Below are 20504 nucleotides of genomic sequence, written 5' to 3'. Positions count from 1 at the left end.
GGCTGGGGGGGGGAGGGAGGAGGCTGAGTAGTCAGGGGTAGTCAAGGTGCAGAGGAAGCATTTTGGGGTAGTCATCTCCCGAGAAAGGAAGCTCATGTGACTGGCAGCTGTTACAGTCATCCAGAGAGACACGGTCCCTCCACTTAGGCCCATAAGCACTGACCACAACCCAGGCTCTGCTGTATGGGATACCTTAGTTCTTTTCAATGAGTCACTCCATTCATTCATTCAAACATTAATTCCCTGTTTGCCATCATGTTAGGTTCTGGAGAAGATATAATGACAAATAATTTATTCCTGTGTATATAAGGGTAACAACAATCCTTAAGATCTGTCCCAGCTCTCCGCAAGGAGAATAACACAGAATGAGGCATCTGGAGCATTCTTACATTTTTTTTCCTCCACTGTCAGGTAGCATGGCGTGGTAGAAAGGGGAGTAGGCAAGGAATTAACAGGCAGTGGGAGGCACACTGGATTTTGTTTGTTCTTGTTTGCTTTTTGCAGTTGGGGTTAAGTGACTTGCCCAAGGGCACACAGCTAGTTTTTTGTGTTAAGTGTCTGAGGCCATATTTGAACTCAGGTCCTCCTGACTCCAGGGCCGGTGCTCTATTCACTGCACCACCTAGCTGCCCCCTTTTTTCCTTATTATTTTTGGTTTTTTGCTTTGGCAGCCTGGATTTTGAATCATAGGTCCTGGTTGGGTTCAAATCCTGCCTTTGTTATTTATTACATGTGTGACCTCCTAAAAACTTCTCCATTTCTTTGAACCTCAGTTTCCTCAACTATAAAATGGAGGGGATAGATCTGGCCTCCTAGTTCCACATCTATGACCTGGATTTGAGATTTGGCCCTGACCTTGAGCAAGTCACAAAATCCCTTGCTCAGCTTTCTGACCTGTAAAATGGGTATGGTACCTACCTACCTACATCACATGGTTGTTGTGAAGAGTAAACGTGATAAGGTACATGAGAAGACTTTGAAGTCACACAAAGATGAGGTATCATTATAATTTAGCCAGCCTGGAAAGTAGCCACTCACTCACTCCCTGAGGGTGAGTCATAATTTAGGTTAAGTGAGTGGCAGACAATGCTGACTTCATCCATTTTCTGTACTAATTCACCTCTACAGGAAAGGGGGCTGGGGAATATGTGTGCAAGGGTGCATATGTGTGCATGTGCATTTGCATGTGCCTTTCTTCACAAGGCTGCAACCTGGCACAGGACTGATACAGCCCCAAGGGAGACCCGACAAGAGAAGCTACTGTCTACGCCCAGGGGCTGAGCTCCCCACCCCACTCACCCGGCTTGCACGTGTTGAACTCCATGGCTCCTCCAGAATTCAGCAGCTTTTGCACCAAGGTCTTGGCTAGCATGGTGGGGGTGAAGAGGACAGGCCGTCGGCGCTCGGAGTAGAAGGAGCGAACCGAGCTGTATGGGATCAGGTTGAGTCTCTTATTGAGGTCATTTTCAAAGTCCACATCTGCAAGAGAATAAAGAAGCGTCAGGTTAGTCTGCGGTCTATGAGTGGTGGGAAGGGAAGACATTGCAGAGGCAAGAGTTGGAGAAAATTGATGTTCTTGGTTCCCAGCACCCCGTGGCTTGGAGCTCTGTAGTCTCCCTCCCAGCATTTCTCTAGGTCCGGTGTTCAATTATGTGATTGACAGAAGGCCTCCTACTTGTTCCTGGAGATAATGTCATTATCTTACAGGCTGTTCATAATGGGCTTTCCTCTAGGGCTTCCTTGACATTCTCTTTGGCTGGGTCCCATTCATCCTCCCACTCATGGTCCTATTCCTTCAGATTTGGGATAAAGAAAACAGTTCCTAACCAGATAGTTGGCAATGGTGCTAGAAATGCAAGCCCTTCTTTCCTCCCTCCCTGACCCTGAGCTCTGTCTGGGCAGTGCACATCCCCTTTACCAGCCTGAGGAATGGCAAGAGGCCCTCAGTGGGAGGAAAAAAAATCAATAAATAAACACTTCACAGCAAACAACTCCAATTAACCTCAGCATTCAGGTGCTGCTGGCTGCCACAAACTTTTAGTTAGTGTGATGGGGGAAATCACAGCCTGATATAAGTAATGGGGGTGGGGTCTTGTCCCTCTGAGCAGGGTCTTCATGGTCTTACTGGCTCTGCTGAATCAGGAAGGGGCATGGAGAATCTGACCCTGGAACTTGCTGGTCCAGGGTGGGAGTAAGGAATACAGCAGGTCACCCAAAAGGAATGGAACTTTGGGGAGATGGGAGTTAGACAAAAAGCCCACATCTCTGATGTGCCCATATCTTACTCCCTGATTCCTACTCTAGCAAACAGATTTTCTTGTTCTTCTCATCTCCAGGCAGCTAGAAACAGCTAGGCGTTGTAGTGGATAGAATGTGTGGACTGGAGTCAGGAAGACCTGAGTTCAAATCTGACCTCAGACATTTATTAGCTGCATGGCCCCAGGCAAGTCATTTAATCTCTGCCTCAGTTTCCTCAACTGTAAACTGAGGATCATTATAGTACTTACCTTGCAGGGCTGTTGTGAGGATAAAATGTAATAATATTTGTAAAGTGCTTTGTACATAGTAGATGTTTAATAAATGTTAGTAACCTAGATTTTTGATTTGTTGCTTATTCAGCTTCCAGACTCACCCTGTCTTCCTTGCCTGAGTATTCTGTGTTCTCCTCCCCCCATTTTAAAATTTCTGAACTTAATAAACTTTAACAAAAATGATCATTCTCATATACATAGAACAGAAAGAGAGGGATGTACGTGAAATCATGAATCTCTATTATATGCAGCTTGCTTTTCTTATTAAGCAAATAATCACTTCACCATGTTTGTCTTCAGAGTTGTCCTGCTGGTCTGTGATTCCTTCTTTCTATTTTCTTCTGCACATTTTAAAAAACATAGTTTTAAAGACTCTCTTTTCTTTCTTTTCAGCAACCCTGTCCATAGCGCCCCTTCCCTAATCATTCCTACACTCACCTCTCCACTGAGGAAAAGGAAAAAAATGAAACCCTTGTAACAAATACATATAGTCAGACAAAACAAATTCCCACATTAGCTGCGTCTGAAAACCCATGTCTCGTTCTGCACTTTAAGCCCATCACCTCTTGGTCAGAAGGTGCTCAGTTAAGGATTTTTCCTAATCACCAGTAGTTATACAGATGTCAACCCCAACCTTGAGGATATGACACTTCACCCTCAGGCAAATGTGTCCAATTACTGCTCCTTTCTGTCCTAATCTGGCCAGCCCCAAAGTCCATCTTCCTTGATGGAATCATTCCAACAAGGATATGGTAAGCGTTTTGTCTCCACTAAATTCCCTGATATAGACAAGGTGATTTAGGTTCTTTGGGGTGGCTTTCTATAGACATCTGATCTATGGGTTTCTGGTTTTCCTATGGGCACCCAGAAGAGTGTCTCCAAAGGCACTTCTTACCTTCCTGCTTCTCTGACAAGGGCTTCATGACATCAAGTGAGGCTCGGGTCAAGTTCCCTGGGTGGCCACTAGTGATGATACGAACCCGTTCATTGCTGTTCATCCTCTTGTATTTGTTTTCAGATCTACTAACAAACTGAAAAAAAGAAAAAAAAACCCAAGCCCAAACAGAAAGAAGTGAATTGGTCCCCTCTGTGGGAGCTGAAACTAAATCCCCAGGCTTTAGTCTCTTAACTAGACTTGAATGGATTTGTTCTCTATTCTGGGTGTGGATTGGGGGGTGGTATGGAAGGGTTGCGAATGAGTGACCTTAAAGGATGAGAAGATTCTCGAATTTGTCTAGGTGCAATTAGATGGTCCTCTTTGACCTTCCCATCACCTCAAGAACAGCGACTTTTTCAGTTTTGTCTTTGTATTCCTGGTGCCTATCACAGTGCCTGACACATAGAAGATGCTTCATATAGGCTTACTGATTGACAGACTGATTTTCTAGAATAAACAGCCTCAACATTACCAATCTAGACCAAGTAATAATAGCAAATGATCTCATTTTCTAACTGCCATCATCATGGTGTGATATCGTGGAAGGTCCCTTTTTCTTACTACCTTTATTACAGTGTCATACAATGGGAGGAACACAACTCCAGATTCAAAGGAATTGGGTTTAAATTCTCCATGGGACCTTGGATGGGGTCTAACCTCTGTAAGCCTCAGTTTCCTCATTTGAATAATAGAAATGATAATAGCACACACTTCGTAGGGCTTTTATGCAGCTCAGATGAGATAATGGATGTGAATCATCTTGTAAACCTTAAAGTTCTCTATAAGTGTGAGCTATTGCTAATATTAATTTACTAGTCAACTAGGCATAAACATGTCTGTCCTAGAAATATCTTAGATCTCTTCCAGCTCTGGGCCTATGGTTCTATGATCTTATGATCTCATGGGTCTGTTGCAGGATAAAATGAGATAAAAGATGTCAAGAAGCTTCGGAAAGTTAAAACTACTGTTGTCATTTTTATAAAAAGCTTTGTAAGGAAAGCACATGGAAATGCCAAAGCCCCAGTGCAGATCAGAGTGACTCTGAACATCCTTACCTGTATGAGCTGACCGAAAAGGATGCTTGCTCTTGAGAGACGGGGACTTACTCGGGGGTCATTCATCGAAAGAGGCTCCTCAGGCTGCAGTGTGTTCTGAAACCAGTTTGTCAACCAACTAATCAAACTCCCCCGAGCATGGCATGATAGGTGAGACACCGTTTATCATTTTAGCAACATTTCTAGCCTTAAGACATTTAGGCTGAGGGGAGAAGAAACTCAACTCTCGAAGAATCAGAGGGTTTCAAAGAAGGAGAAAACATAAGGAGAGGAATGGAACGTGTCCAGAGCTCAGGGGAAGGTGACCTGGGCCTATTAATGGAGATTTCAGGGACCAAGAAAGGATGGAATGAAGGCCACACATCACTTGCCAGCAGGCTTGGCTCAGTCACTGCTGCTTCTTTTCAATGGCAAAGCCTATGAAAAAGGGCATCTTTAGGGGAAGAGTGTCCTGCCAACATCTGTAGCCTGAAGAGAGAGAAAACCAGGTGCCAAAGGAAGAAGGAAACTGACATATAGGAATAAATCAGTCAATCTAGGCTACCTAGGTAGAGAGGATTGCAGAGAGACTGAGGAGGATTGGAAGGTAGATATGTGGGGAGATTACCCATCTCCACCCCAGGTCTTGGCATGGGATGAAGCCCTGGAAGGCAGGAAGAAGAATGATCTAGTAGATAGATAGGGTGCTAGAATTGGAGTGAGGAACACCTAGGTTCAAACTCTACCTCATCTAGTCACTAAAACTTTTTGTGGTCTCAGTTTCCTCATTGCCAAGTTGGGGACAATAATAGTTACAGTGTGCCACTGTGCATGGAGAGCTGCCCTCAGAGCCAGAAGCCCTGGGCTTAAGAGCCAGAAGCCTTGGGCAAAGCCCTTCATCACTGTTCTTTATGGCAAAAGTAGCAAACACAAGGCCCACCACACTCCCAAGCATGTATAAACCAGATTGAATGTAACTGGGAAGTATTTAATGAAATAAGTAAAAATATGATGAAACAAAGACAATATTGCATTTTAAAACTAAGTCAATTTGCAGGGCTCAGGAACCCTTATGTACTGTTTAGTGGCCCCTATTGTTTTTTCTTTTGAGTTTGACATCACTGTTCTAGGCAACTCTAAAACTAAGCTAAAAGAGAAGTTGCTGACCTGCCTTGGTGGAAGGAATTTCCTCATTAGGGAGTTTTCTATACCTGGAAAATTGAAGGTCTAGTTCCCATCTCTATCTCTTACTTTATGAGGTTCCTATGAAATGGAACCACATATATGAGGTGCTTTGCAAACTTTAAAGCAATATATAAATGCTAGATGTTATTTTTGTTGTTGCTTTTGCTGTGGAATGAGCACTTTGCAAATCTTAAAGTGTCATTATAAAGTAAGTTGTTATTACCCAGGTCTAGCAGCCCTTGGGGAAGGAGAGGAGGAGGGTATTTGTGTCCAAGAGAGACAACCCACACAGCATGAATTGCAGGTATGTGTACTATGAGGGTAGTGCCTCTGGGGAGGATGATCTGGCTTCTCCTAGGAAGAAGGAAGGTGAAAACAGAGCTTCTTTGCTTTCTCTGGAGTTGTGTGGGCTTGGCAAGACCAATGCTGGGGGCAGACGTACCCGTAGTGCCTTTAGCGTATGATGAGAGCTCTCTGATTCGTCTCTATTCCCTCTGTGCATCAACCGCTGAAGTTTCACCAAAAGTAGCTGCTGGGCTCTGGGAGAAGGAAGAAGGGATTATCTCAAGGTTTCCTCCAGGATCAAAGAGAAAATCCTGTTTGGCTTTTAAAGCCCTTCACAATCTGGTCTCTCCCCCACCTTTCCAGTCTTCTTACACTTTGTCATCCAGTGGCATTGGCCTTCTTTCTGTTCCTCACACACAATATCCAATCTCCTGACTCCCTTCCTTTTCATGTGGCTGTTCCCAATGCCTGCCCGCCCTCCCATTTCACCTCTGCCTCCTGACTTCCTAAGCTTTTTAGCTTACTTTTATGCATCATCTTCCCCCTTTATGCTGTAAGCTTTCTGGGGCAAGGACTTTCTTTTTCTTTGTATTCATACACACACACACATATGTAGGTATATATACACACTATATATGTAGGTATATATATATGTACACACATATAAACATATAACATACATAACACACATATGTATCTTGTGTGTATATAGCTGCGTACATTTGTCTCCCCATTAGAATGTGACTTCTTTGAGGGCTGAGTCCAGGTTTTTTGCTTTGCTTTATATCTCCAGTGATTATCATAATTTTTGGCACACATTAAGTGCTTAATAAATGTTTGTTCACTGACTGACTTACTGACTTCATAGGATCAATAGATTTAGAATTGGAAGTGAAACCAACAAATCTAATCCCCTTAATTTGACAGTTGGGAAAACAGGCCCTGTGAAGTTAAGTGACTTGCCTAGAGTCACAAAGTTAGTAATTGTTCCAGGCAGGATTCGAACTCAGGTTTTTCTGATCAGCACTCTATCTACACCATGCTTCCCCTCTTGGTGTCTTCATCTGTAAGATGAGGCCCTTTCTAGTCCCAGATCTATGATTCTATGACCATCTTTACCCTATTTCTTCCTTTATTCTCCCATTTCCACCTTTGCACATTCCTATGACTCCTCAGTCCCTCTTCTCCAGCCCTCTAGACATCTGCTCACTGGAGGTGGCAATGTGCATTCAGACCAGGACCAGCCAGGGGTAGGATCATCCCAATGCGGCACTGAAGCAAGCACACACTGGCTACTGACAGAGCATCTTACACTGAAGAAATCAGCAAAGGCTACAGATGGGGGCTTGGTTTATTGTTTTGGATTGTCTAGATGTAAGAAAGCGATAAGCAATTGAGAAAATGCTAATAAGGCAGGTTAAACATGCAAGGGTATCAGGGTCACATCTCCCCCTCCCCCCACCCCCCAGAACACCACTGGATAGATCCCTTTATACCTCCAGGCTCACCTTCTGTAGCTGGGGATAGTTCCCATTTCCAGGTCCCTGTTGCTGAAGGGATCAACCCTAGCACAAAGCCACTCATATTTATCCTGGTACATTGTGTCCCGAACATGCACCACTTCATCGCACTTCACTGACATCGAGCAGGAGTCAAGCTGACTGGAGATGTTCAGGTTTAGCCGGATGTAAAATGAGTCCCCTGATGTGACCAGGCCATCTTCCATGTCCTTTAGCAGCTTCCGGTAACCTTAGGGGGCAGAAGAGATAAAAAAAAATCACCCTGCCCTGGTGTTATCCTCTTGGGTGTGTGTGTGTGTGTGTGTGTGTGTGTGTGTGTGTGTGTGTATGTGTGTGTACACCAAGGCACTAAGCTGCGGCTCTTCTTTGCATAGGGAGGGATTCAGATCATATCAAGGTGCTATTTCAAATGGAACACAGCATGGTAACCACGGCTCCTGATGGATTAGGAACAGTGGAATAGACCCTGACGGAGACAGCCTGGGACTCTGAGCCCAAGAGCCTTGGGAATACAGATGTTTGTATCTCAGGGCTCTTAACCACCATCCCTCGGGAGACTCATCTTAACAATGCCTCCTGATGGTGCTACAGCCATTGCATGCCCCCAAAAGAAAATTTTTGTGACTAAAGTCCTTGACATTGTCAAAGGGTTCAACATCAGAAACCAATATTAGTTTATCAGTGGAAATGACATTAAAGAAGAGGACTGACCATCTGCTTTGCTATTGCGCCCTGAGGACCATGGGACCTTTGTATCTGACTTGCAGCTGAAACCTTCCATGTGCTGTCTCCCCCACTGGAATACGAACTCTTTGAACAAGGATTTCTGTTCACGCAGATTTGAGTCCAAGACCATATTGTTGTGGCATATTGAGTTTGCAGCACACTAAAACCACATCTTTTCCATATGAACTGTGGTCTAGCCACACCTTTCCTACTCTGTACTCGTTTGGCTGACATTAAAACAAAAACTAAACCAAGTGAGGTGTAAAACTTCTTTTTATCCCAATGCTTGCAGCATCCCTACCTCTTTTCCACTGCCCGATGGCTTCAATACTATCCCTGTCACTTCTTAGACTAACACATAGCATCTTTGGTTTAGAGATAGAATTTGGAGGTCATTAAGTTCAATACCAGGGCAGCGAGGTGGCACAGTGGATAGAATATCAGGTCTGGAGTCAGGAAGACAGAGCTCAAATCTATCCTCAGACACGAGCTGTGTGATCCTGGACAAATCATTCAACCCTGTTTGCCTCAGTTTCTTCATCTGTAAAATGAGCTGGAGAAGGAAATTGCAAACCACTCCAATGTCTCTGCCAAGAAAACACCAAATGGGGTCATGCAGAGTCACACCCAACTGAAACAGCTCAACAACAAGTCCAACCTCTCATTTTTACAAATGATGAAATAAAGCCTTAACAAAGTCAAGTGACTTACCCAAGATTATAAAGGTAGCAAGTGTCTGAGGCAGCTTTTGCACTTAGGTCTTTCTGACTCTGGGTTCAGCATTCTATCCACTGTGCCAATGAGAAATCTTCCTTCGAGAGCAAGGTTGTTTTAGCCTAGGTTGAGGTCTTGTGCATTGCTAATATTTTAAATTAAATTAATCAGATACTACTTGTTGGTAGACATTCAAGGCACTGAATAGCAAGAAAGACAGGTATAGTATCCCTCTTCTAGATAATGGACCTTAACAAAAACATGAACCAATGTTCAAAGGGAGAATTGTATAGCACCATAAAAAGACAGAGCAGTTAGGAGTCATTCAAGAATAACTATCTGAATGCTTAAGCAGAATAAAAGTGAGAGTCAGACTGGATGAGGCCTCCCACTGGTTTGGAATGAATGGCCCTAGGCTCACCATTAGATTATAGAGAACTTGTTCTCCCCAGCACCTCTAGCTTAGTACCAAGATTCCATTCCTTGAGCTCTATTCCCATTCTCCTAAATCTCCCTCACGCCTACCAGATAACAATTACAGTAACTAGCATTTATATAGCTCTATATGGTTAGCAAAGTACTTTCCATACTTAAGCTCTTGCCTTCTCACCATAAATCTATGAAGTAGGTACTATTATCATCCCCTTTATACAGATGAGGAAACTGAGGCTCAAAGAGATGAGGTCACGTGACTATCCACAGATAGTAAGGGCCTGAGCAGTATTTGAACCCAGATCTTCCTGATTCCAAGTTCAACAACATAGCTATTATGTCAGGGGAACTAGAAGAGGGTTAAGAAACAGGGGCCAACCATGAGCTTTGTAATTTGCAAGTGTTAGGCTGAAGAAGGGATAAAGGCATCACAATGCAGTAGAAAGTGCTAGACTTGAGTCAGGGAACTTGGCTGGAATCCAGGGTTGGCTACCTACCACATGAATGACCTTGTGGGAGTCCCTTTATCTCCCTAAGCCTCAGGTTCCTCTTGGGTAAAATAAGAGAGATGGCCTAGGTGACCTCTAAGATCTCATTTAACTCTTTTTTTTTTTTGCTTTTTGGAGGGCAATTGGGGTTAAGTGACTTGCCCAAGGTCACGCAGCTAGTTTTTTGTGTTAAGTGTCTGAGGCCGAATTTGAACTCAGGTCCTCCTGACTCCAGGGCTGGTGCTCTATTCACTTCACTTAACTCTTAATCTATGTCCAACAAGAATTCTCTGTTATAGGGGACTTTTATTTCCATGGGGGAAACCTTCTGGAGAGCTGGTGTACAGACACCTCTTGTGACTTTTATGAAAGAGTGAATGCCAGGCCATGGAGTGAGGAAACTATTCCCTAGCAAATGTCTGCTGTGAAATCTGACCTGTGTTTAGGTGCAGAGCATTATTATGATTATTTTCTGCACTGACAGGACAGTGCTGTGAGGATGCTTTTGCTGGTGGAGAGACTGTCTGGCTATTTATTCTGCGTTTAAACATTCATGAGCCCTAGTAGTTAAAAATAAGATCCAGCTGCAGAGATAATCATGCAGGAAAATTCAGAGGTGAGAATGGTAAATCAGGCATTGGAAATGTAAAACAAAGCCCAGCGCACAATAGCCAGGCGATTTAGGCAAGATACGGTAATACTATTAAAAAGCCGCTGGAGGCAAAGGGAAGGGGGAATGCTTGTTACAGGGATGCTTGAGGAACCAAAGAGCCAAAGGTCTGTGAGTTTTAATCTGATGACAGCCTCGCCTCCCCAGGCAGAGCCCAGCCCTGGACCAAGAATTGGCTGTTGCAGCCAAGTGATTGCTTTAGATCCAGGAGAAAGTGCATTCCTTAGTCGTGCATGCAAGAAAACAAAAACTCCATTTTGCAAAAAGCCATATGTGCCATTTGGTGTTTAGCTATCATGCTTCCTCCTCCTGCCAGTTCTCTTCTAACCCAGTTTCTAACCCAGGCTTGCATACCTGTGGGACATGCTCTCCATTGGTGGCCAGGTAGGGTGCAAAATAGCAAGTTCAATGTCCTGCCTTGCATCTGATCATAATCACTCAGAAGCCTGGCTGGTTGTAAGATGGAGGCCAGCTGGGGGGGGGGGGGGGGGGAGAAATGGCAGTGTGAACGCATAACTTGTCCTTAAGAAGAATGATCTACAGTAGGGGTTTGTGGAAAGATATTTTTTGGGGGGTCCATGAATTTGGGTGGGAAAAAGGCATCTTTATTTTCACTAGCCTTTGGTTACTTCTTACCACTATGCATTTTATTTTAAGCACTTTAAAACATTCACCTGAGAAAGGGTTCTGGCTTCAATAGATTGTCAAAGGGGTCAGTGACACCAAAAAGGATAAGGAAGCCCTGGTTTAAGAGAAAATAAATAGTACTGATGGAATTCAATAACAAAACAATATGGAAAAACTTTAATGTCTAGAGTGCTTTGGTGCTGACGAAAGGTGCTGTGAGGTAAGCAGTACAAATAGTCTGACATAATGGAAAAAATACTGACCCTGGGGGGTGGCTAGGTGGTACAGTGAATAGTGTACCGGCCCTGGAATCAGGAGGACTGGAGTTCAAATATGACCTCAGACACCTGACACACTATACTAGCTGTGTGACCTTGGGCAAGTCACTTAACCCCAATTGCCTTGCCTCCCCCACCTCAAAAAAAAATAAAAAAGAATACTGAACCTGAAATCAAGAGATACCAGGTTTGAATTCTGGCTCTGACACTTACTAGCTGTGTAAACTTGGGTAAGTTATTTAACCTTTCTGAGCTTATTTCCTCATCTGTAAAATGGCAATAATAATACTCATACTAATTATGGGCATGCATACCTCTTGAGTTTATATCTATATCAACATTTATCTCTCCTGCATACATCTCATTTACATACAGCTGTTTGCATGTTTTCTCTTCCACTAAATTGTGAATTGTTTGAGGGTAGGGATTGTATTTACCTTTTTTTTCTATCCCCAGCACTTAGCACAGAGCCCAGAATATAGTAGGAGTTTAGTAAATGCTTGTTGATTTATCTGAGAGTCCACTTGGCATAATGAATAGAAACCTGGCCCAGGAATCAAGTCCTTCAAGTCCCACCTTGGACACACATTGGTTGGGTGACTGATCCTAGACAAACCATTAAGCCTCTTCATGCCCCAAGCACTACAGTTTCTAAAACTATAAATTAAAGAGTGGGTGCTGATTTTTGTTGGTAGAGGAAGTTTCTTCAATGGAAGTTCCCTAAACCTTGGAAATGACAGATCTTTTGACCTGCTCCCCCCAAATAACTGTGGCACAGGGAGACACAGGCAGCTGAAGGAGCAGGAAAAGCCTCATGCAAAAGGCTGTTTTTGAGTTGATGTGTACAGAAAACCAGGGCTTTCAAGAGGCAGAGATGAGGATGATGTAAATTATAGTCATAGGGAACAAAAAGCCTATGCAAGGGCATGGAAAGAGGAAGGGAGATGTCATTTGTGGAAAATAACAGCTTGTTGCCTTGACCTGTGCTTAGTAGAGGGGTTTTCCTTATGGGGGTTACCCACACCATGTTCCTGAAAGCCACATTTAGTTCCTTCCTACAAACATATTTCCAATCTCTCCCTCCCCAAATGTTTGTGAAGAGAGCACTTTGTAAACCTCAATTTGAGGTGCTAATATTGTCCCCATTTTACAGGTAAGATGCCAAGAAGTCTGGTAGCTTGCTCTGGGTTCTACAGCCAAGAAGTATCAGAGCCAAAATCCAACCTCAAGCTTCTGACTCTAAACCCAGTGTTCTCTCCACCATTTGCATGAGAGGATTGGTGAGAAATGAATGGGATTCCACTGGAGCATTGGCCGTGGTGCTGAATGGGGTTTACTCAGGCCTTACCTTCATGGTTGAATTTATAGTGCAGTGTGACGGGGCCATTACATCTCTGAATTGTCCAGTGTGCTTCCTCCTTTGTGCAAGTATCCAAGGGAACGCTCTGCTTCTCGCCTTTGATGCAGCCCTCCAGCTAGATATCAAAGAAACACTGTTCCTCACTGTGGGCTCCAATGGGCTGGCCAAGCCTCGTGAGTAGGATTATTCCACATATGAAATAAAAGCATCTTTTTCTGAACAAACAACTTGCCTGGTGCTGTTGGGAGGGAATAAAGCTTCCTACTTAAATCATGCTTGTTAAACTTTGTTATCACCCTCCTTTCTGAGCATGTATATGCATGTGTGTAGGGGTAGGGTTCTGTTTTAGAAAAGCAATCAAGAATACTAGAGGGGACTGGGGGAAGAGTGGGGTGTAGCCTTTCCTAACTCCCATCCCCTCCCAAAGACGGTATTCTTAGGGGGAGGGTGAACAAAAGGGGTCAGAGAGGAGGCTGGGCCCTTTCACATTTTTTTTCTCTTTTCACTTAGGCATTCTATAACAAAATACAGGAACAGATTGTCACAGGACCTTGCATTGTGTCAGTGGCATAAATACAGAGAAGAAATGGAGGGGAAAATAATGAGAACTTTTTTTTTTTTTTTAAGCCTCACCAGTAGCAGCTGGTGTCCCTCCCGGAGGCCTTCTTTTTCCGCCAGGGATCCTGGCTTGACAGAGTGAATGAAGCTGCCTCGATCATTTCCCCCCAGCAGGGTGATTTCAGTGATGAGGTTATCTCCGTTCAGGGTTGTGTGCTGCACCGGATGGCATGTGGTCTTGATGTGACCAACAGATGTGACAGAGGGACGGAAAGGTCTAGGGCCAGGAAATCAAGAAGCTGCTTAGATGGGCCTGCTTTCAGATGCACTGGGCTAAAAATAGAGAGCTTCTACTCAGGAAAAGCCAAGGGGAGACAGAAACCTGCATGTACCAGCTTCCTGTATTTATCAGGAGCTGGAGTGTGGACGGAGAAAAACTGGTTTTAGTGGCTTAAGTTATGGGAGAAGGCTTTCAACTAAGTCCTTAATAAAAAGCACAGGAAGGAAATGGAACTGATTTTCCATGATTAGAAGGGACTGAATCCAGACACTGCCAGGACTGAGATATGAGGTCAGTGGAGTCAGTCTAATTCAACCAAATCCTTCCCTTTTCTTGGCCACGACTCTGTAAGCCACAGGACTTCAACTGGAACAGTTGGTGACTTTGCCAAGTAGGGTTTTGAGGGGACTTTGAGATGTACTGGGAAAAGCACTGTGTTGGGAGTTGGGAAACCTGAGCTCATAGGATGACAGTTATAGAGCCGGGAGGCTCTATATCCAGAAGACATATAGTTCAAACCACTCATTTTGTAGATAAGGAAACTGAGACCCAGATAAATGAATTGATTTTCCCATGATCACACAGGTGACAAGAGTTTGGATTTGAACTCAGATCACTTGACTTCAAATCCAGTTTATCCCCCTCCCCCATTGGCCCACACCATTCTAGCTTCGAGCCTGTTACTTAACTAGCTGAGCAAACTGGAAAAGTCACTCAATTTCCACGGACTTCAATTTCCTTATCAGAATGGGGGGAGTTGGACTAGGTAAACTCTAAGCTCACTTACTACTAAATGATTTTAAAGTTCTATGACTTCAGGGTAACTCAGGAGTCCAGGGAGACATGCAGCTGTTACAAGCTGAGTTGGTTCACCTCTGAGACTACCAGGGTAGGATTTATCTCCATAAAACTAGCTACCTCCCTTCACCACTTCCCCCACCCTCACCCTTTACTCTCCCATTTCCCACTGTAATACCTTTCCAGAGAAAACTTCCTAAACATGATGTTGACTTGTTCAAGGTCAAAAGCATCCAGGCTCTCAGACTGGTGAGAAGAGGAAGAAGAGTGGATGGAGGGGGGTCCAAAGGAGTAGCGGTCATGGCTGTCATCTGAAAAGGGGGGAAAATAATCTTGACTGGGATAATGAAGTAGCTGATAGTAGTAGTGACCAATTTGGGCAAAAGTGACACACAGGAGAAAGTGATTATATATGGAGATGGCAAAACCAATCTACCCATGTCAGTCCTGTCAGATGTCAGTGATACTCCATAATCACAGTTAAATTTACTCTTTTGCTTCTTTTTTAGCCAAAAGACAAACCCAGAACTGCCAATGGTCCCTCAGTAAAATGTTCTTATTCCCTTTGGAGGGGCTAATGCCACTGGGAGAAAAATGTACCTTCTGGATAAGGAAGCCAGGAGGGAGAATGCATTTGGATCCCAGGGAGAAGATAACTCTCAGAGAGAGAATGTGTAGTCATTTGTGTCCATTCTAACAGAGTGATTCACATGGTCCTCTGACACTGGGAGTCATTGTGGCACAATGTCTGTTTCTTAAGAACTCTAGAAGTTCAGTCTCAATCAAGGTTAATGAGCCTTTTCTATGATCAGTTTTTCAGTGGTTTCTGAATTTGTTAGGTTGAAGCAGATTTTGCTCTTACCTTCTATATACAACTACCCCGCCATGCAGGGCTGCCTCCATCAGGCCAATACCAATTTCCCAAGTGAGAATTGGGCAAAGGGGTGGCTATGAAGAAACTGCATGATGGGATCAGAGATTTAGAGGTCATCTAGTCCAACCCCATTTTGCAGGAGAGGAAATGGAGGCCCATCAATGTGAGGTGACTTGACCAGTGTCACACAGGTAATAAATTAGCAAAGCCAGGATTTGAACCCTCTGACTCCAAGCACAGACCTATTTCCACTGGACCACATTGCCTCTCAGTGTCAGAAAGCTACTTTTTTTCATCCTGTTTTAAAGCAAGTGATACCTGGGATATAGTATACCTTCCCCACTTAGAAAGGGCACAATCCAGAGATCTCAGAGAACTGAGAAATCGACAAATGCTTCAAAGCGTTAATAAGAAAGATTTATTTGCAAAGGGCTATTTATTCCCAACTCAAAATGGGTTAGACAGTGGTACATTTCTCTCCAAAGTTCCCCCTTTTATTTTCCAATGCTTCTAATTACACAGCCTTTTGTTAGGGGCTATTGCTTTTCTGGAGTATTTTTCAGCTTATGCCTGTCTCTAATCAAGGAGGATTCCACAGTGCCTTTAATCCAGAGGTCTCTGCGGGCTGTTGCGAGTGTGAGGTAGTGCTGGGGTGGGGAGGGCAGCTCAACCTCGGGTGGGTCGAGAGGGCAAACCCTTGAATATTTAAAATCATGAATCCTAAATCCAGAATCTGGAGAGTTTTCTGCATTGCCAGGTTTACTACAGGTCAGAAGACCTGTCGGTTGAGAATGATGCCTTCTTCGTAGCCTTGATGCCTTTGGCCCTCTCTTCACAAGCCCTTTTGGTTTTTCCTCACTCACAGCATCCAGCTTAGGAAGTTGTGACTATAACATTCTTTTCACCCTCACCCCATAAGATCACCTTTCCATCTCTCTCCTTCTTGCATCCTACTTTCTGAAACTGACATTTTTGTTACATAATAAAATTTTTTCTTCTTTCCTTCCTTCCTTCCTTCCTTCCTTCCTTCCTTCCTTCCTTCCTTCCTTCCTTCCTTCCTTCCTTCCTTCCTTCCTTCCTTCCTCCCCCACCCCTCTTCTTTCTTTCTTTTAAAGGTATAACCTGTTTTTGCACTAATACATCTAGGAGTCCTATGCTCTTAGGTTTTAAAATAGTAAGCCATGCTGCTCTTCTCCGTCTCCCTATTTTTTCTCTCTCTTTCCTCCTCCTCCTCTCTGTCTCTTCCTCTTCCCTCTTTCCTACTGCCTCTCTATAAAAAATACAAACAACCCCCCAAACCTATAAATCTATAGATGAAGCCTCCAGAGTTAGGCTTTACCTCAATGACTTCCTTTCTTGTATCTTATGGTAAGGTAGTGCAACTTTAATGTTTTCCCTGTCATCCAAACCCTTTTCCCTTCCTCCTCTTTTTCTTCTTTCTCCTTTTTTTAGAGGCTAGTTCTCTCTATCTTGCCCAGGCTAGAAGTTCAGTGTCTATGCACAGTCCAGAATGGCACAGGGGCTTTGATGTGCTGTCTCTGACCTGGGATGGTTCACTCTTTCCTAGGTAACTTCGTGGTCCTTTGCTCTCTAGGGGCTCATCATAATTGACTGCAGACTTAGTGTGGACATCTAACTGACTTAGTTCAAGAGATCCAGCAGCCTCAGCCTCCCTGGCAGTACAGATTACAGGCATGTGTCACCCCACTTCCCCCTCCCCCAACTCCCCTTCCTTCATGCACCACTCACCGGTTGAAGTGGATAGAGGTGTCCACCTCCACACTTGCAGGAGCCCTCCACTTACCATCTAGATCTAAGGCATCAAATCCAAAACTGTCAGTGTCTTCTTCAACTATACTGTAAGACAAAAGGGAGAGATGATGGTGGTAGCAGAGTATGTATGTGTGTGAGAGTGCCTGTGAGTACACGTTTGTATAGGTGGGAGAAGTGGTAAAGAGGAGGAGAGAGGAAAGAGAGAAAGAAATAGTAAGAGATTTTTCAATTTTCTAAAAGGTATTGATGAAGACCAGGAGATGACAGGCAGAAAATGAATGGGTAGGATGGCATGGGGACAGCAAGAACAAGACTGGAAAACAAAATAAACACCCTCATGAATCCCTATACTATTCATTGGAAGGGGATGTGTCATTAGTAAGGCACCTTTGAATGGAGAGTAGCTCTGGAGACTGAGGTATGTACATGTAAGAGGCAACGAAGTATGAAAACTTAGGGGTGAATGGCGGGGCAGGGAGTGGGGAAGAGTACAGGTAGCATTAATGGCATAAGCTGAAGAAATGGGGATGGGAGGCAAGCATGGGTCTCTGATGGCCTGAGTCTGATATTTCCACTCGGATTCTGACTTCTTTGAGAGACTAATTGCATAATATCCATTTGTACTTCAATGGACTTTTATTCCATGATGGGTTGAAAATAGCTTGAGTGCTCTGATCCGCAGAACGAACGGAAGACAGTGATGCTTTATACTGTTCTAGCATGCCCCAAAACACCCTCCATTTTTTATTTGTGGTCCTTTCAAATGGAGCATCCAGGGACACTAACAGCAGATCGGTGTGTAAGAATAACAACAGCAGCACATGGCTACCTAAAAAAGAAAACTTATACGACTCCCAAATCCCATGTTATCTGGCCTGCTTCCTGCACCAGGGAAAGGAGACACTGCAGGATTGCTAAGGGAGTTCGTGCGGAATTTCAAGCTAAGTCACTGGCATTGGAGACAAAGTTAACACAGAAATTCCATCTTCTTCCCAAGTCATTCTCCGGAAGGGACCATGGAGTAACTCTTTAGTTCTCCTACCGCCCAAGCCAACGATTCCTTTCAACAGATGACCCCTCCCCACAAAAGAGGAAATGGGATTCCCAACTATTTTCTGAATGCCCAAACAAGGGGGGAAAGGTGAGGGTCCCAACCAGAAAGTCAAGTACCAGTCAATGGCTACCCACACAGGTTGCCAAACATCCAGATGTTTCTGAACATCTGTATTCTCGCCAACATTCTTGTATTTTCACTCTGGTGAAGGGACTTGCATATGCATAACCTATACTACGGTTTTGCCTTCTTGGTGGCACTGCTGGGCTTCCAGTCACCACTCTCACCCTACTCCTTGCAGGAAAGTCTAAGGATTGTGGTTCCTCTATGGAAGTGTTCTGAATTGCTGAGCAGCAAGGTGGTTGTTTTTTTTTTCTTCAAAGGGGTATTTCTTTCCTAGTCACCTACCTACGATGAGGTGCGTCTTCTTTACATCTTCTGACAATGGAATCATTTCCTGGGGGCTCCGCGGTGATGGACATGATGCTATTGCGATTCCTAAGGGGCAGCTTTAAAACACACAAATATACAGACACATTATATATACTTATATATCTATACATATGTGTATGTGTGTGTATACACACACACACACACACGCACCCCCCCACACACACACACAATTTAATACATCTTTAACTTGGGTTTACAGCCTTAGCCAAATTTATATCCCTTTTGACTCAGAAAAGTTTTTGAGGGCAGCCATGACACTCTGTCTTTCCCTCCAAATCCTGGCTAGAGAAATAGAACAGGCTTAGTTCATGACCACTGAGATTAGTGTACATCTGCTTACACATCTGTGTGAATAAGTGGGGCAGGGAAGGGAGGAGGGGTGGCATAGGCATGTCTGCCAAAGAGCAGGATGCCACATTTTCCCCTTCAGAGACTGAAGAGCTTTCTTTGCTCACCGTGCCCAGGACCTTCGCTATATGCTTCAGGAACAGGGGCACATTGCATGAAGACACCAATTGCTGCTTGCAGTTGGCTGCCTGAGGCTTAGCAGGCCCACACAGATGCTGAGGTCAGGCCCATGTTAAGGAGGCCACCAGCCACGATGCACCACAGCACATAAGTCTGGCCTTTCAGGAGCTGCCCTGGAGATATTCTATCCCATACAACAGTCAGGCTGGAATCCTTCATTACACAATCCCTGCCATCCTCCCCTAGGGGCTTATTTTGAATGGCAAACTGACAGGCTTCCCAGGGCAGGAATTCTTAATTTGGGGTTTGTGAATTTTAAAAATATTACAATTATAAATCAATATAATTGATTTCCTCTCCAGTCCCAGGCATTTTATGTTATTTACCCAAAAATATTATTATGAGAAGGGGCCATGGGTTTCATCAGCCTTCCAAAGGAGTCCACAACCCACAAAAAAGGTTAAGAATCCATGTCCTGTGGGGTCTGCCCCTTTCAGGGGCATGGTTTCCAACTTGCAGAACTTGTTCTTTGTGGGGTCTGAGTTTTGGGGGCAGGGCAGCTTGGTTCATAGTTAGAACTGCCTGGGCAACAGATGAGATCACCCACAAAGAGGGAGGGAAGGAGGGGGAAGATTTGCTTTGATATACTTGGATTTCCACGTAACAGCATTACCGCCCTGCCTCCCTAATCCTGCCAAAATTGCCAAAGGCTGAGAAGATACAGAAGATCCCAGGTTTTCAAAGGTATGTAGGACTCATTACAACCCCTGGGAGACCCATCTTCTCCTCCACCCACTGAGTGTTAAATTGGGAGAGGAGGAGGCAAAGAGGTGTAAATGTGTCTTAAGGTTGTATTGAAATATCTTTAAATAAACATAAGACCTAGCATAATGACTCTGGAAAGGTGAATAGCATGGTTCTAAGAACATGCCTATGCATGAATAGGAAGCAGGAGGCAATACTCTGGGAAGAAACACAACTTAGTTACCGGTTGGAGGTGGAGATAAGGTTCCAGAGGACTACAAGGTAAAGTAAGGGAGAGGAGCATCTTACCATTTTGTTGAGAGAGTTGTCCATGGAAAGAGGATTGGAGGAGTTGCTGCTGGCATCCATTCCATTTTCTTTATGGGGGAGAGAGAGACAGAGAGGGAGAGAGAGACACAGAGAGAGAGAGACAGACAGAGAGAGAGAGAGAGACAGAGAGAGAGAGAGAGAGAGAGAGAGAGAGAGAGAGAGAGAGAGAGAGAGAGAGAGAGAGAGAGAGAGAGAGAGAGAGAGAGAGAGAGAGAGAGAGAGAGAGAGAGAGAGAGAGGGAGAGAGAGAGAGAGAGAGAGAGAGAGAGAGAGAGAGACAGAGAGAGAGACAGAGAGAGACAGAGAGAGAGACAGAGAGAGAGAGAGAGACAGAGAGACAGAGAGACAGAGAGAGAAAGACAGAGAGAGAGAGACAGAGAGAGAGA

General features: G+C 44.2%; 1 protein-coding gene and 1 long non-coding RNA gene across 3 annotated transcripts in view; one reads left to right on the top strand and one right to left on the bottom strand.

The window, feature by feature from the left end:
* The window catches only part of CARD11 (caspase recruitment domain family member 11), a 148296-nt gene that overhangs the window by 12826 nt on the left and 114966 nt on the right, over nt 1-20504 (bottom strand). For both annotated transcript variants that reach the window (XM_069084770.1, XM_069084771.1), the window contains 11 exons: nt 20099-20166; nt 18533-18633; nt 17102-17154; nt 14602-14734; nt 13421-13622; nt 12776-12902; nt 7481-7721; nt 6130-6226; nt 4524-4619; nt 3427-3562; nt 1300-1479 (listed from right to left, as the gene is read on the bottom strand). In XM_069084770.1, the coding sequence (XP_068940871.1) occupies nt 1300-1479; nt 3427-3562; nt 4524-4619; nt 6130-6226; nt 7481-7721; nt 12776-12902; nt 13421-13622; nt 14602-14734; nt 17102-17154; nt 18533-18633; nt 20099-20166 (1434 nt within the window). The remainder of the gene's footprint in view (nt 1-1299; nt 1480-3426; nt 3563-4523; nt 4620-6129; nt 6227-7480; nt 7722-12775; nt 12903-13420; nt 13623-14601; nt 14735-17101; nt 17155-18532; nt 18634-20098; nt 20167-20504) is intronic.
* LOC138158665 (uncharacterized) overlaps nt 19650-20504 on the top strand; it is a 65061-nt gene continuing 64206 nt past the window's right edge. The window contains exon 1 of the long non-coding RNA XR_011167698.1: nt 19650-19789. This is a non-coding gene — a long non-coding RNA (uncharacterized lncRNA). The remainder of the gene's footprint in view (nt 19790-20504) is intronic.

The sequence above is a fragment of the Petaurus breviceps genome, unplaced genomic scaffold, assembly GCF_028583685.1.
Source record: "Petaurus breviceps papuanus isolate PSGF00001 unplaced genomic scaffold, PetGlider_PUasm1.0 175, whole genome shotgun sequence".
In the NCBI taxonomy this organism is placed as follows: Eukaryota; Metazoa; Chordata; class Mammalia; order Diprotodontia; family Petauridae; genus Petaurus; species Petaurus breviceps.
This window is presented reverse-complemented; position numbering and strand designations above follow the sequence as displayed.